This window comes from Marmota marmota, unplaced genomic scaffold, assembly GCF_001458135.2.
Source record: "Marmota marmota marmota unplaced genomic scaffold, marMar, whole genome shotgun sequence".
NCBI classification, from domain to species: Eukaryota; Metazoa; Chordata; class Mammalia; order Rodentia; family Sciuridae; genus Marmota; species Marmota marmota.
Window position 1 is genome coordinate 393,097 of NW_026000110.1, and position 14,477 is coordinate 407,573.

Sequence of the window (14,477 nt, forward strand, 5' to 3'; positions counted from 1 at the left end):
GGAGGAGGAGGAGGAGGAGGAGGAGGAGGAGGAGGAGGAGGAGATGGAGGAGGAGGAGGAGAAGGAGGACCCTCTGCCCCCCTCCTATGTCCCCAGCACCTCCCTCTAGTCCACTCGGCTCCAAATCTCTCTGTGGACCAACCCACTGCAGGGTCAGAGTCCTCAGGATCCCGTCCCCTCCCGATGCCCAGCTCTGGACGTTGCGTCACTGAGAACCCAGACGTCCACCTGTGACTCCTGGGGGGCACTTGAGACCCGGAGTTTGGCCACGTGGGTCTACAACTCTGCGTCTGTGGTGGCCCCGCATGGAGATCGTGTCCCTCCGTTGCTCGCCCCGCTGTCTGGTGGTGTCCGACCTCCTGGTGTCCCCGCGTCCCCCACCCCCCGCGCCTGTCCGGGTATTTGCTGTTTTCTTGTTGACATCAGCGTGATGTCAACAGCTGTGGTCAGCTTCCCGTGGGCGCTGTGTCCCCTCAGAGGTCATTAAAACCCGCCCTGGGCCGTATCCAGAAGGCTCACGCTGCGTACAACAGTTATGCTCCACTGCATACCCGACCCATTCCCTTCATCTCTTCCTTGTGGTTATTATTATTTTATTATTGTGACCAGGACAGAGTTTCGGTGGGAAGAGGACCGGGTTCCGGAGACGGCCAGGGTCATGGCCCCTCAGCAGCCGGAGGGTATTGGATTTTTCCGCCCAGTAGGGGGGTCGGGGGGCCCGGGTGACATCACATCTAGTCCCAGGGCTGCAGTAAAATGTCACTTAAGAATAATGGGAACCACCTTCCTTCCCCGGGGGACCCTGACCCTCCTCAGGACCGTGCCTGCAGGACAGGGCTCAGGACTTGCGCATCCTTAGGGGTAAACTCTGCTTTTTGGTCACCCGTCTGTCCTCGAGGGAGTTTGCTGATTTTGTTGTTGACTTTGAAGATCAATGTCCCCAAGGAAGTGGTCCCAATTATAGGAGATCCCCCTCCTGGAAGTCCATGCATGGCCTGCCCCTGATGGACTTAGCGGGACAGACGGGTGCAGATGGTGGACACGAGGTCCAGGGGACAGTTCTATCAACGGCCCCCGGTGCTGACCCCACAGCCTCCTTCCCAGAAGCCCTGGACCTGCAGCCCTGCCTGGCCTCTGGGCACAGCCTCCGCCACCTTCCTCACACACCCCCTGTGACCTGCAGGGGACATGCAGGCGGGAAGTCATGTCCCTGAGAGGGGCCAGGTGACCCTGAAGGGGGGACTTCTGGGACCCTGATGCAGACCAGGTCCCGGGACCCAGGGGGACGAGGATCCTTCCTCCAACCCTAAAACCTGCAAGAACAGGTTCCACTGAGAACCAGGCAGCAGGGGCCAGGGGGACCCAGAGTGGCCATGGCCCTGGGGACTGGAGAGTCAGATGTCACCCTGCTGTCCGTCAAAGTCAGGAGGGGACCTGGCGGTACTCTCTGGGAACTTCGCCGGGACCCCAATAAAACTGGAGGGCAGGAGGGGCACGCTGTCCCTGTCCTCTCTGAGAGGACCCCTCTGTCCCTTGAGAGTGACCCCTGCCCCTCTCCACCCCTTCAATACGCTCCTGCCTGTCACTCTGAGTGACAAGAGTCGGGTTTGAAGGGACGTCCTCACGCTGCCTCGGTTTCCCACGCCGTCGCCCTGATCTTGCAATCAACTCAGAAAGATCCAGACGCGTCACTCAGAGTGACCGCCTGCATCTTCCAGAGCCTGGCCTGTCACCAGCCCCCCCCCCCCCCCCCCCCCCCCCCCCCCCCCCCCCCCCCCCCCCCCCCCCCCCCCCCCCCCCCCCCCCCCCCCCCCCCCCCCCCCCCCCCCCCCCCCCCCCCCCCCCCCCCCCCCCCCCCCCCCCCCCCCCCCCCCCCCCCCCCCCCCCCCCCCCCCCCCCCCCCCCCCCCCCCCCCCCCCCCCCCCCCCCCCCCCCCCCCCCCCCCCCCCCCCCCCCCCCCCCCCCCCCCCCCCCCCCCCCCCCCCCCCCCCCCCCCCCCCCCCCCCCCCCCCCCCCCCCCCCCCCCCCCCCCCCCCCCCCCCCCCCCCCCCCCCCCCCCCCCCCCCCCCCCCCCCCCCCCCCCCCCCCCCCCCCCCCCCCCCCCCCCCCCCCCCCCCCCCCCCCCCCCCCCCCCCCCCCCCCCCCCCCCCCCCCCCCCCCCCCCCCCCCCCCCCCCCCCCCCCCCCCCCCCCCCCCCCCCCCCCCCCCCCCCCCCCCCCCCCCCCCCCCCCCCCCCCCCCCCCCCCCCCCCCCCCCCCCCCCCCCCCCCCCCCCCCCCCCCCCCCCCCCCCCCCCCCCCCCCCCCCCCCCCCCCCCCCCCCCCCCCCCCCCCCCCCCCCCCCCCCCCCCCCCCCCCCCCCCCCCCCCCCCCCCCCCCCCCCCCCCCCCCCCCCCCCCCCCCCCCCCCCCCCCCCCCCCCCCCCCCCCCCCCCCCCCCCCCCCCCCCCCCCCCCCCCCCCCCCCCCCCCCCCCCCCCCCCCCCCCCCCCCCCCCCCCCCCCCCCCCCCCCCCCCCCCCCCCCCCCCCCCCCCCCCCCCCCCCCCCCCCCCCCCCCCCCCCCCCCCCCCCCCCCCCCCCCCCCCCCCCCCCCCCCCCCCCCCCCCCCCCCCCCCCCCCCCCCCCCCCCCCCCCCCCCCCCCCCCCCCCCCCCCCCCCCCCCCCCCCCCCCCCCCCCCCCCCCCCCCCCCCCCCCCCCCCCCCCCCCCCCCCCCCCCCCCCCCCCCCCCCCCCCCCCCCCCCCCCCCCCCCCCCCCCCCCCCCCCCCCCCCCCCCCCCCCCCCCCCCCCCCCCCCCCCCCCCCCCCCCCCCCCCCCCCCCCCCCCCCCCCCCCCCCCCCCCCCCCCCCCCCCCCCCCCCCCCCCCCCCCCCCCCCCCCCCCCCCCCCCCCCCCCCCCCCCCCCCCCCCCCCCCCCCCCCCCCCCCCCCCCCCCCCCCCCCCCCCCCCCCCCCCCCCCCCCCCCCCCCCCCCCCCCCCCCCCCCCCCCCCCCCCCCCCCCCCCCCCCCCCCCCCCCCCCCCCCCCCCCCCCCCCCCCCCCCCCCCCCCCCCCCCCCCCCCCCCCCCCCCCCCCCCCCCCCCCCCCCCCCCCCCCCCCCCCCCCCCCCCCCCCCCCCCCCCCCCCCCCCCCCCCCCCCCCCCCCCCCCCCCCCCCCCCCCCCCCCCCCCCCCCCCCCCCCCCCCCCCCCCCCCCCCCCCCCCCCCCCCCCCCCCCCCCCCCCCCCCCCCCCCCCCCCCCCCCCCCCCCCCCCCCCCCCCCCCCCCCCCCCCCCCCCCCCCCCCCCCCCCCCCCCCCCCCCCCCCCCCCCCCCCCCCCCCCCCCCCCCCCCCCCCCCCCCCCCCCCCCCCCCCCCCCCCCCCCCCCCCCCCCCCCCCCCCCCCCCCCCCCCCCCCCCCCCCCCCCCCCCCCCCCCCCCCCCCCCCCCCCCCCCCCCCCCCCCCCCCCCCCCCCCCCCCCCCCCCCCCCCCCCCCCCCCCCCCCCCCCCCCCCCCCCCCCCCCCCCCCCCCCCCCCCCCCCCCCCCCCCCCCCCCCCCCCCCCCCCCCCCCCCCCCCCCCCCCCCCCCCCCCCCCCCCCCCCCCCCCCCCCCCCCCCCCCCCCCCCCCCCCCCCCCCCCCCCCCCCCCCCCCCCCCCCCCCCCCCCCCCCCCCCCCCCCCCCCCCCCCCCCCCCCCCCCCCCCCCCCCCCCCCCCCCCCCCCCCCCCCCCCCCCCCCCCCCCCCCCCCCCCCCCCCCCCCCCCCCCCCCCCCCCCCCCCCCCCCCCCCCCCCCCCCCCCCCCCCCCCCCCCCCCCCCCCCCCCCCCCCCCCCCCCCCCCCCCCCCCCCCCCCCCCCCCCCCCCCCCCCCCCCCCCCCCCCCCCCCCCCCCCCCCCCCCCCCCCCCCCCCCCCCCCCCCCCCCCCCCCCCCCCCCCCCCCCCCCCCCCCCCCCCCCCCCCCCCCCCCCCCCCCCCCCCCCCCCCCCCCCCCCCCCCCCCCCCCCCCCCCCCCCCCCCCCCCCCCCCCCCCCCCCCCCCCCCCCCCCCCCCCCCCCCCCCCCCCCCCCCCCCCCCCCCCCCCCCCCCCCCCCCCCCCCCCCCCCCCCCCCCCCCCCCCCCCCCCCCCCCCCCCCCCCCCCCCCCCCCCCCCCCCCCCCCCCCCCCCCCCCCCCCCCCCCCCCCCCCCCCCCCCCCCCCCCCCCCCCCCCCCCCCCCCCCCCCCCCCCCCCCCCCCCCCCCCCCCCCCCCCCCCCCCCCCCCCCCCCCCCCCCCCCCCCCCCCCCCCCCCCCCCCCCCCCCCCCCCCCCCCCCCCCCCCCCCCCCCCCCCCCCCCCCCCCCCCCCCCCCCCCCCCCCCCCCCCCCCCCCCCCCCCCCCCCCCCCCCCCCCCCCCCCCCCCCCCCCCCCCCCCCCCCCCCCCCCCCNCACCAGCCTCTGTCTCCATGCCCACCTGAGTCAGGTGCTCCAAACTTAATCTCCATAACTGAAGGAACTCCCTGCGACACCCTCAGAGTTTCCGCGACCTGTCCCCTGTAACAGTGACATGCACACCTCCCTCCCGAGGTCCCCGTCCCTGGGTGGTGTTCTGCTGGAGCCCTGGCCGCCTGGCGGGAGGCTGGGAAGCAGCCCGCCCTCCCGGGTGCAGAGGGGAGACCCGCAGGAGTGGACACAGCAGCGCATTGTTCACCCTGGACCTGGACACACCCCAGCTCTCCGCTGGACGCAGTGATTTAGGGCCCCCTCTGCCCGGCCCCTGGGCGGGCCTGGAGGAAGGGCAGGTGCTGCACAAAGGCTCCGCCCACTTCCCGGCTGCTGGGCGGGAGGAGGACGGCGGCCCCTGCCCCCGCCGACAGGTCCTCTTTCCACTCTCCTTAAAAGCACAACCGCCTTTGATCTGCCCCGGGCCATTGTCGCGCCGCGGACACTCTTCCTCGTCACCCTGTGAAACCTGAGACCTGTTCCTGCCCCTTTGGCTGCGAGGCCAGGGGCCATCTGGTCCTCGGAGTGGGGCGTCTCTGGGAGTGAGCGCAGGGCGGAAGCCAAGGGCCCAGCTGCGGAGGCCCCTCGGCCACGCTGTCCCTTCCTGTCCAGTGCCCAGGGGAGGGGGGGACACTGTGCCTTTAAGCCCTGGGTGTCCCTCTGTCCCCGACGGCCACCGCTGAAAGTCAGGCACCGTCTGTGGCCCATACGGAGCACACAGAAGGCAGTGTCCACGGTGAGGGTCTCCGGTGAGTGCAGGAAACGGTGGGCTGCAATTATGAAATGCACCACGTGATCATCCAGTATGGATGGCCTTATAGGAGAGGGCATCGATTATAAATGCATGATGCAATTATTAAAAATAATGCAATTATAAATACATAATGCAATATAAAATATAGTATAATGCAATCATTAAAAAATAATGCAATTATAAAAACATAATGCAATATAAAATGGATAATGCAATCACATAATGCAATGCTAACATATATCTTGCAAATACAAAATGCATACTGTGATCACAAAATATAGAGTGTACTTGTCGAATATGCAATTATATATAAAATACATAATGCAATTATTTAAAAAACAATGCAATTATGAAATACCTAATGCAATATAAAATGCATAATGCAATTATTAAAAAAATAATGCGATTATAAAATACATAATGCAATTATATAATGCAATCCTAACATATATGATGCAAATACAAAATGCATACTGTGATTACAAAATATAGAGTGTACTAGTGGAATATGCAATTATAAAATACATAATGCAATTATAAAAATAGATAATGCAATTATTAAAAAATAATGCAATTATAAAATACATAATGCAATTATAAAATACATAATGCAATCATATAATGTGATACTAACATATATCATGCAATTACAAAATACATAATGTAATCACAGAATATAGAATGTACTTATGGAATATGCAATTATAAAATACATAATGCAATTATAAAGTACCTAATGCCATTATCAAAAAATAATGCAATTATTTTAAAAATCGTGTAATTATAAAATACATAGTGCAATTATGTGCATTGTGATTTTAAGACACGCAATGTAATAAATGCATGATATATGATCAAGATCATATAACCTAGCATACTGTGCTCATAAATATGCAATGCAATTATGTGACATACATCATGATTATAGAATATATAATGTGGCAGTGTAGGATGCCATGTGGTCATAAACTGCACATGATATTTAAAGATAATTATGTGATATATAATACGCTTATAAAATAGGTGATTTTTTAAAATTTTTTTATTCTAGCTCGGGTAATCATTGAATGCACAAGGAGATTGCAGACTCTAGTAACCTCATGACACAGAAATACATATATAAAATGTGCAGTCGTGCAATATTCGATGTAGCTATAGCATCTGGAACGGGGTTAAGTGACGCAAACTGTAACGTGACACAAATGCAACTGTATATCATGCAACGTGCTCGCAGACCACAGAGGGTCCGTCTAACTGCGCAACACACAGTGGGGCCACAGACGCTGATAATCTGGACGCCACAGAACCACGTGATCGTGTGGCCCGGGTCATACAGTATTGTCTAAAGCTGCACGACCCCATGTCCCCGACTTTATGTGCTGTATTTCGGAATCTATTTTTTATCATAGACTTAATCGCATGGTTTGTGTCGAAGCCCTCAGGGGGCTGCAAACCCGGGCCTGCCGAGCCCGGGACAAGACGCCCCTGGCCTCGGGCCCCCTCCGTAAATAGAGTATTTTATTTAGAGACAGGGCCTCCCTAGGCTGCTGAGGCTGGCCTCCAACTTGAGATCCTCCTGCCCCGGCCTCCCAAGCTGCTGGGGTGACAGGCGTGAGTCTCTGAGCCCGGGTCACGTGAAGGTTAATGAATGTGTGTGTCCACTTTTCTGCTCCTCGTCGGACATTAGCCACGTCCCTGAGGAGGAAGATAAGTTCTCTTGTCTCCTACGACCCAGGAGGAGCACCCTCCTGACTCCCACGTCAGGAGTCTCCCCCGCTCTGTTGTATTGTGAGGGCAAAGCACACACACTCACTGCAAGTGTGCACAGAAAGGCCTTGTAGACACCCCCGGGTGTGCACATGTGGATACTGTCGTGCACATGAAGGACGGGCGCATGGACAGGTGGTAGACAGACAGACAGATGGCAGCTGGGTGGATGGATGATGGACAGAGACTCTGTCCTGCAGGTCTCCTCTGCACTGGGGGCCTCTGGGGCTGGGGGTGCTCTGGGGTGGGCTGTGCTGTGCGCTGCAGGAGGTGGAGCAGCCTCTCTGGGCCCCACACACCAGGAGCCAGTAGCAGCCCCACCCAGGGTGAGAGAGCCCCCTGGACAGACAGCATGGGTCGATGACAGAGAGATAGATAGATAGATGATTGACAGGTAGGTAGATGATTGACAGGTAGGTAGATGATTGACAGGTAGGTAGACTCGGACAGATGAGTGGACACAGAAGCAGACACTTGGACAGCGGGTGGCCGTGCAGAGGAACCCTGTGGAGGACCTGTGGCCCCGGGGGTGTCCCTGGCTGCACCTGCCCAGAGCTTGTCACACTTGGGGGCCAACTTCTCTGCCACCTGGAAATGCTCTGGAGGCACCGAGGTCTCGGTCCCCGGGTCGGGTCCTCTAGAGGCAAATCGGCCGCTGACCTCCGCGCCCCTCCGGCCCCGCTGTCCGGTCTGTGGCCATCGCTAGCCCATCGGGATGGACACCGAAGACGACCCCTTAAGGGGGGTCAGCGGACCTCCTGCAGGAACGGCCCCTCCCACTGCGGTGACGTCAGCCTCTCCCGGATCTGGGGGGTCCGGCCCTCGAGGGCCTCAAGGGAAGGGGCGAGGCTGTGAGAGCGGAGTCCATCACCGGCAGCTGCCCGGGGCCACCAACGTAGGGGGCCTGTCCACACCCCCGGGCCCTCCTGGGCTGTCCCCCGTGTCCTCCTGGGCTGTCCCCCGTGTCCTCCTGGGCTGCCCCCCGTGTCCTCCTGGGCTGTCCCCCGGGCCCTCCTGGGCTGTCCCCCGTGTCCTCCTGGGCTGCTCCCCAGCTGCTCCGGGGGCCCCTGCGAACGATGCAGAAAGGAATGACCCCCCCCCAGCAGGACCGACTTCTCACCCCGACGTTCGTGTTGGCAGCCGCAGGTGGAGACCACCCAGGGGGCGGGCAGCGAGCCCAGAACATTCCGCAGCCAAGTCCCGGGGGCCGCGCCGGCTCAGGGCCAGGTCCACGGGGCGGGGGCAGGGGGGGTCGGGCCACCCCGGTGACAGCCAAGGGGGGGGGTGGACGGACCTGGGGAGGGCAGCGGGGTGGACGGGGATCTTTAGTCCGTTTCACTTTTTATTTCATTTCATTTTTATTTTATCCCATTTTTCATTTTATTTTTATTTTATTTCATTTTCATTTTATTTTTATTTCATTTTATTTCATTTTTTATTTCATTTTTATTTTACTTCATTTTAGTTAATATCATTCTTCATTTCATTTTTATTTTGTTTTTAATTGAATTGAATTTTTATTTTATTTCATTCTACTTCATATCATTCTTTACTTCATTTTTTTACATTTTATTTTATTTTTATTTTTCATTTTATTTCATTTTTTTAATCTGATCTAATTTGATTTTCATTCGTGCGTCTCAGAACTTTGCGCAGAGGGATTTTGCCCGAGGATTTGCCCTCTCTCCATGCCCACTAGGAGACTCTCGAAGATTCCTTGGGCTGCACGAGGGTCTGCTCTCTGGGCAACGGCTGGGGGTTTTCTTTTCTTTCTTTCTTTCTTTTATTTTTTTTATTGAAGGAAATGGAGATGGTAGTGACCAAAACTGCCAGCAACACAGACCTGGTCAGGCTCCACGTTTCTGTCAGAAGGACAGGGATCCACGGGGCCTGGCCAATGTCCGGGCTCTTTTTCTTATTTGTATTTTTTTCTTGGGCGTGAGCTCAGGGTCCTGGCAGAGAATCTGTCCCCCTTGGAGATGGGTGGACAGGGCACCGAGTGACCACCTGTCCTCTGCAGGGACCCTGTGCCCACCCCAGGTCCCCCTCACAGGTCTGGGGTCCAGCTGTGGACAGGACCTGCCTCTTACCATGGCGTCCAGCTCCCTCCAGGGCTCCAGGGGGCTCCTCCTGCCTCTCCAGCTCCTGGGCTCCAGGTGGCCCTGGGCTGGTGGCCCCTCACTGCCGTCTCTGCCTCCGTCTCCACGGGGCTCCTCCTCTGGGTCTGTGTCCCCTCCTCTGTCTCTTGGGAGGACACGGCCATGGCATGAGGGCCCCCTGACCCAGGAGGAGCCCAGCTCAGGGCCCTGCACTGACCACCTCTGCAGAGACCCTGTGTCCCCACGAGGTCCCACTCCCAGGTCCTGGTCGCTGGGACATGGACATATCTTTTGAAGGAAGGACCTTACTTAACCCACTAAAATGTCCAGACCCTTTCTCTAAAGAGGATCCTGATCTAAATCGATTCAAAATACACGGAAACCAAGAGCAAATTCAAATCAGGCAAAACGCTCATCAGACATCCGTTTCTGTCTTCCTGCACACACACGCACGCATGTATGCCCAGGTGTCTATTAGGTGCACGTGCATACGTGTGGAGACACACACGTGCACCACGGTTCAGATCACGCAGCTACAACATGCAGCTGGATTAAAAATAAAACAAAACTCCCCCCCTGAGTCGGCTTCGCCTTCATGACCTTCATAACCTCTGGGAAGGTCACGCTGGCCTTGACCCCTGTCCACCCGGCCGCCAAACAGACTCCTGCTTTACAAGTTCACCGAGAAAACAAGAGAGCAGAGCTCAGAGAGGTCAGGACACGGCCCGAGGTCACACAGCACCGTCATCCGGGGACCTTTCTCCCCCCCCTCTCCGCTGTTCCAGGGCTGGACACGCCCGGGTTTGCACCCGGGACTTTTCGGCCCCACCTGCCAGTCATTTCTGCTGCTGATCACCAGCGATAGCGACTCCTCCGGGGACGAGGAGGGCAGATAGCCATCGGTGACTCACCCCGGCACAGCGCCGCCTGCGCCGTTGGAGGAGGGTTTGTTGGAGGAGGGTTTTCGCCGGGCTGCCGAGACCCAGCCTGGGCTGCACCTGCCGGGACGAGCGACCCGCCCCGGGACAACCAAAAGGACGCGCGCCCCTGGCTCGGTGGCAAAGCCACGCCGTGTAGACGGCTCCTGAAACAGTGCGCCCGACCCGTCCGCCTGCACGGTTGCTCACGCAGCAAGCGCTGCCAGGACCGAGCCGGTGATTGACAGCAAGAGAAAACCCGCCCTTCACGGTGGGCGGAGCCGAGATGCGGGTGGGTCCCGGGGGCCCGGGAGGGAGTCGCAGGGACCCTGCAGAGAGGCATCCAGGCTCAGGGTCCCCTGGGGTCACCGCCGTTCACAAGGGGCCCCCAGGGAAGCGATTCATATGCGTTTAATTAATTAAAGCAATTAATATGCATTTTCCCCAACGCAGGTCGCCAATGTGGCCCAGACCTGGCCCCTGGGGAGGAGGTCAGCCATCAAATAGGGGAGTCCAGGCTGCACCCCTAACGCGCGGGTGGCCTGTTGCCTTTTTAAAAATGGGATTCGTCTCCCTGCCCGGGTTGCATGAGAAAAGGTCTAAGGCACAATGTGTGGAGGGGAAAGTTGATAGGGGAGGATTTGGGGGGGACACGGGGGAAGTGGATATGCTCTCCCTTCGGTCGTCGTGAGTGGTGGTCCTCAGGGACCCCAGATTGGAGCCCCCCGTGGCCCAGGGGGCTCCCGTGAAGTCCTGAAATTTCTCGTGTCCTTGGACATCAGCGTGGATCCCGATGGTGGCCTTGGAGGGGCCACCTCACAGCATCATGTAGGAGTTGTCACTCATCACAAAGGCGAAGTCTCCCAGAAACACCCTGTCTCCACCTTGGGGGGCCTGGGGAGGGAGCTGGGAGGACCCCCCCGGGGCCTCTTCCTCCCCCGTCTGCAGACACGCGGGTCCTGGGCTGGCAGGCGCCTCGGGCTCCGTCTTGAGCAGGTGGATGACCAGGGCCTCCTCCGGGGGGGTCTCCGGCTCCAGGCCTCCCGCCTTGGCCAGCGGGACCACGTTCTGGGTGTCTGTGATCCACGCCTGCCGAGAAGGGACACGGGACTCAGCTCGCAGCAGAATCAACCTCTCTGGGCACCGGCAGGGACGCTGTGCTCTGCCATCCGCATCTGGCAAATGGAGGACCATCGCTGCAGGGCGTCTCCCAGGCCCCCCCACGCTGGGGCTGGGGAACCCCCAACATGTATATAAAGAAACAAGGATTTTTTTTTTCCTAGTTCATCAGTTCCTGGCCCTTTTAATTAGCAGACCCCAGTCACAGAACTTAAGAGGGTGGAAGAAATGATGTTTTCCCTCTCCTAGGTTTTGAGGGCAGGGCCGGGCACCCCTGTCCAGTGGGCAGTGAGGGCACCTGGAAGTTCCCTTGGTGCTGCTCGAAGAGGCCGGGGAACTTGCCCTTCGGGTCCGGGACGCTGGGCACGAGCAGCTTCTTCACTCTGAGATAAGACAGAGGAGCCGGTGAGTCGGGGCGCGGAGCAGACCTGGGGACACCCCTAAAAGGCACCGTGGTGTCCCCTCCGTGGAAGGACCTGGAAGAAATCCAGCTACAGAAGTTGGTGCCTGAGGCGTCTCTGTCCACCTGTGACGGCCACCTGACCCTGCCCTGGCCTGGCCGGTGGCATCTCGGCCCCAGGTTGAAGGGCGGCCCGGCCTGCTGCTGGGCGTTGCTATGGGAACCGCATCCGAGGAACAGAAACGGTACCTTGGGCATCGGCCCCTGGAACCGTCCCCACCGGGGCCGGGTCGGGGTCAGTCAAGGTAGAAGGGGCCGCGGTGAGTGGGCACAGAGAAGGACCCAAAGGGGAATCGCCGGAGGGAGCCGTTTCGGAAAGGTCCCTGGTCCCCCGCCCCACCCCAGCGATGGCCTGCTGGGTCCTGAGTGGACGGAAACGTGTGCTGGACGGCTCGTCTTGCAACCAGACGGAGCCACCTGGGTGGACAGCTCGGCTAGTTGTGCTGGGTGTGAAACCCGGGGCTTCTGCACACCGGCCGAGCTGCACGCCCGGCCCCAGGGGCAGCAGAAGCACCCTGTCCAGCCGCCACGTGGCTTTGGCCACGGACTCGGCCGACCTCGAGTGACCCTCCAATGAGTCTGCCCCCTCTGAGCGGCTCCTGGACACAGCCGTGGGACGCTGGCCGGGACCCTGCGTGTGGGGGACGGCGGGCACGGCGGTGTCCCTACCTCTGCAGTCTCCATAAGGACAGCAGCAGGAGACACAGGGTCAGGAGGGTGACCGAGCTGGAGATGAGGATGAACTTGGGGAACCGCGTGCGGCGAGGACCGGGCTCCTCCTCGCAGGAGTCTGAAACCGAACGGAAGGAGGTCTGTCCATCTGCCCGTCGGTGGTCTGTCTGTCCAGCAACCTGTGACCCATCCCTCTCTCTAACCCACCTGTGCCCCGCCCCCAGCCATTGGGTGACCATCACACCCGTGTCGCCATCTGTGGTCTGGCACATCGTAGCTTCCATACCTTCCCATACCTTCACATATATTTGCATATTTTCACTTCGTTTGCATATATTTGCATGTATTTGCATATATTTGTGTGTATTTGCGTGCATTTGCATACGTCTGCGTTGATTTGCATAGATTTGCGCAAATTTGCGTGTGTTTGCATATCCTCCGCTCACCTCTGAGCTCCGCCCTCTGCCAGTGCGTCACCTGGGACCAGTCGCTGGGGGTGGCGTGGGGGCCGTACTGGTCCTCGGTGGTTTTCACCCGGGTCCGGAAGCTGTAGCACTTCTGGGTGTCCAACCCTCCGACGGTCACGTTGCACGTCGTCGCTTCCCTGGACTGGGGACAGATCGGATGCCACCGTTAGGGGCTGGGCCGGGGTCTTTCGCCCTGGAACCTTGTGCGTCCGCGCAGGGTGGGAGTCGGGTTGGCCTTCCCACGTCCTTCCAGTGCCCTTTGGTGGCCCTCGGGAAGCCACTTGTCATCTCAGCGTTCTCCTCGCGGGGGAACGTGGAGGGGTCCCACGTGCGCCCGTGTACAGTGGACCGTCCTTCAACCCACGCCTTGCTGTCGCCTCCTGCGCCTGGCACCTTAGTTTCTCAATAAAAGAGGCGATTTAAGGGTCAGAAATGGGGCTACGGCTGGGCTCCGTGAAGCTTGCCCACAATCCCAGCCCTGGGGGAGGCTACGGCAGGAGGATGGCAAGCTGGAGGCCAGCCTCAGCAACTTAGTGACGGAGGCTCTGTCTGGAAAGAAAGAAAGTTCGATCTGGGGACGGGGATCAGCGGTTAAGGGTCCCTGCGTTCAGTCCCCGGTACCATATTGAGCTACCTTTGTACGGGTCGACTTTCAGTCGCTGAGCCTCGGGGGTGGGCCCCGTCCGATCAGTTGAAGGGCCTCAGCAGAAAGACGGAGAGCCCACAGAGAGGAAGGACCCTGGCCTCTAGACTGTCCCCCGAGAAACCCTGCCCACAGTGACGACCTGATGGCTGACCCCGTCCGTGCACGAGGCCACCCCTGAAGTCACCTCCAGGCCCGTGGCCCTAGAGATCTGGGTGCGAATACAGGCGTGGGATACGGATGCAGATGGACGGACGGATGGACGGATGGGTGGATGATGGACAGAGATGGCAGACAGACGGGCGGGCAGACAGACGGGAACCTGCACATAGGCCCCCGATGCCTTTCCCTGCTGGACGCTGACCACAGACACCAGGGAGGCCGCGTCCCTCGTCCCCCTTCCCCAAGCCGCGTCCTGCTCACCTCCCACTCGGTGTCGAAGCGGCTCCTGTACTGGACCTCGTAGAGGAGGCCCCCGTAGGGCAGGTCGGAGCAGGTCACCAGGACGTCCTCCTGCAGCCACCGGAAGTGCACGTCCTCGGGGGAGCCGGGCTTCACTGCCGAGGAGGACCACAGACCTCAGCCCCGGGCCAGGGTCCGGTCGGGGGGTCCCCCGGGGTTGGGCCAGACCCCGTCGCGCCTCCCCGACCCCCCGCTGCAGACGTGCGGGAGTGGACATGTGTCTGTCCCCACGGCATGTCCACTGCAAGTCCTGACCAGGACCCCGAGGACCTGGGCGTCCCCCAGAGGGAAGCCCTGAGTCTGCAAAGTGGTCTGACATCTGTGAGGACCGGACTGGGGTCTGGGCGAGTTCTAGGTCCCCGTCACCCCAGAATGGGACCTCGTGGGGACACTGGGTCTCTGCAGAGGTCGTCAGTGGAGGGTCCTGAGATGAGCTCCTCCTGGGTCAGGGGGCCCTCGTGCCATGGCCGTGTCCTCCCAGGGGACAGAGGAGGGGACACAGACCCAGAGGAGGCTGAGGCAGGAGGATGGCCAGTTGGAGGCCAGCCTCAGCAATTCCGTGAGGCCCTGAGCGACTCGGCCAAAGGCCCCGTCTCTAGACAAAAAAAAAATGAGAAGGTCCAGGGTCCCTGGGTCCAATCTGCCCAGCTGGGGGTCAGGGGGCGTA

At 65.2% G+C, this 14,477-nt stretch overlaps 1 protein-coding gene and 1 long non-coding RNA gene across 2 annotated transcripts in view; one reads left to right on the forward strand and one right to left on the reverse strand.

Annotated features, from left to right (window-relative positions):
- The first annotated feature begins 4,902 nt into the window (after positions 1 to 4,902).
- On the forward strand, positions 4,903 to 6,335 carry LOC125611042. The gene is made up of 2 exons (XR_007341137.1): positions 4,903 to 5,199; positions 6,256 to 6,335. It is a non-coding gene; the product is annotated as an uncharacterized LOC125611042 (long non-coding RNA).
- Positions 6,336 to 10,382: 4,047 nt separating this feature from the next.
- Positions 10,383 to 14,477, reverse strand: part of Crlf2 (cytokine receptor like factor 2) — an 8,491-nt gene continuing 4,396 nt past the window's right edge. Inside the window, exons 2-6 of the mRNA XM_048784633.1 lie at positions 13,772 to 13,926; positions 12,685 to 12,847; positions 12,236 to 12,356; positions 11,405 to 11,489; positions 10,383 to 11,076 (exon numbers count right to left, since the gene is read on the reverse strand). Of these exons, the coding sequence (XP_048640590.1) occupies positions 10,804 to 11,076; positions 11,405 to 11,489; positions 12,236 to 12,356; positions 12,685 to 12,847; positions 13,772 to 13,926 (797 nt within the window). The 3' untranslated portion in view covers positions 10,383 to 10,803. The remainder of the gene's footprint in view (positions 11,077 to 11,404; positions 11,490 to 12,235; positions 12,357 to 12,684; positions 12,848 to 13,771; positions 13,927 to 14,477) is intronic.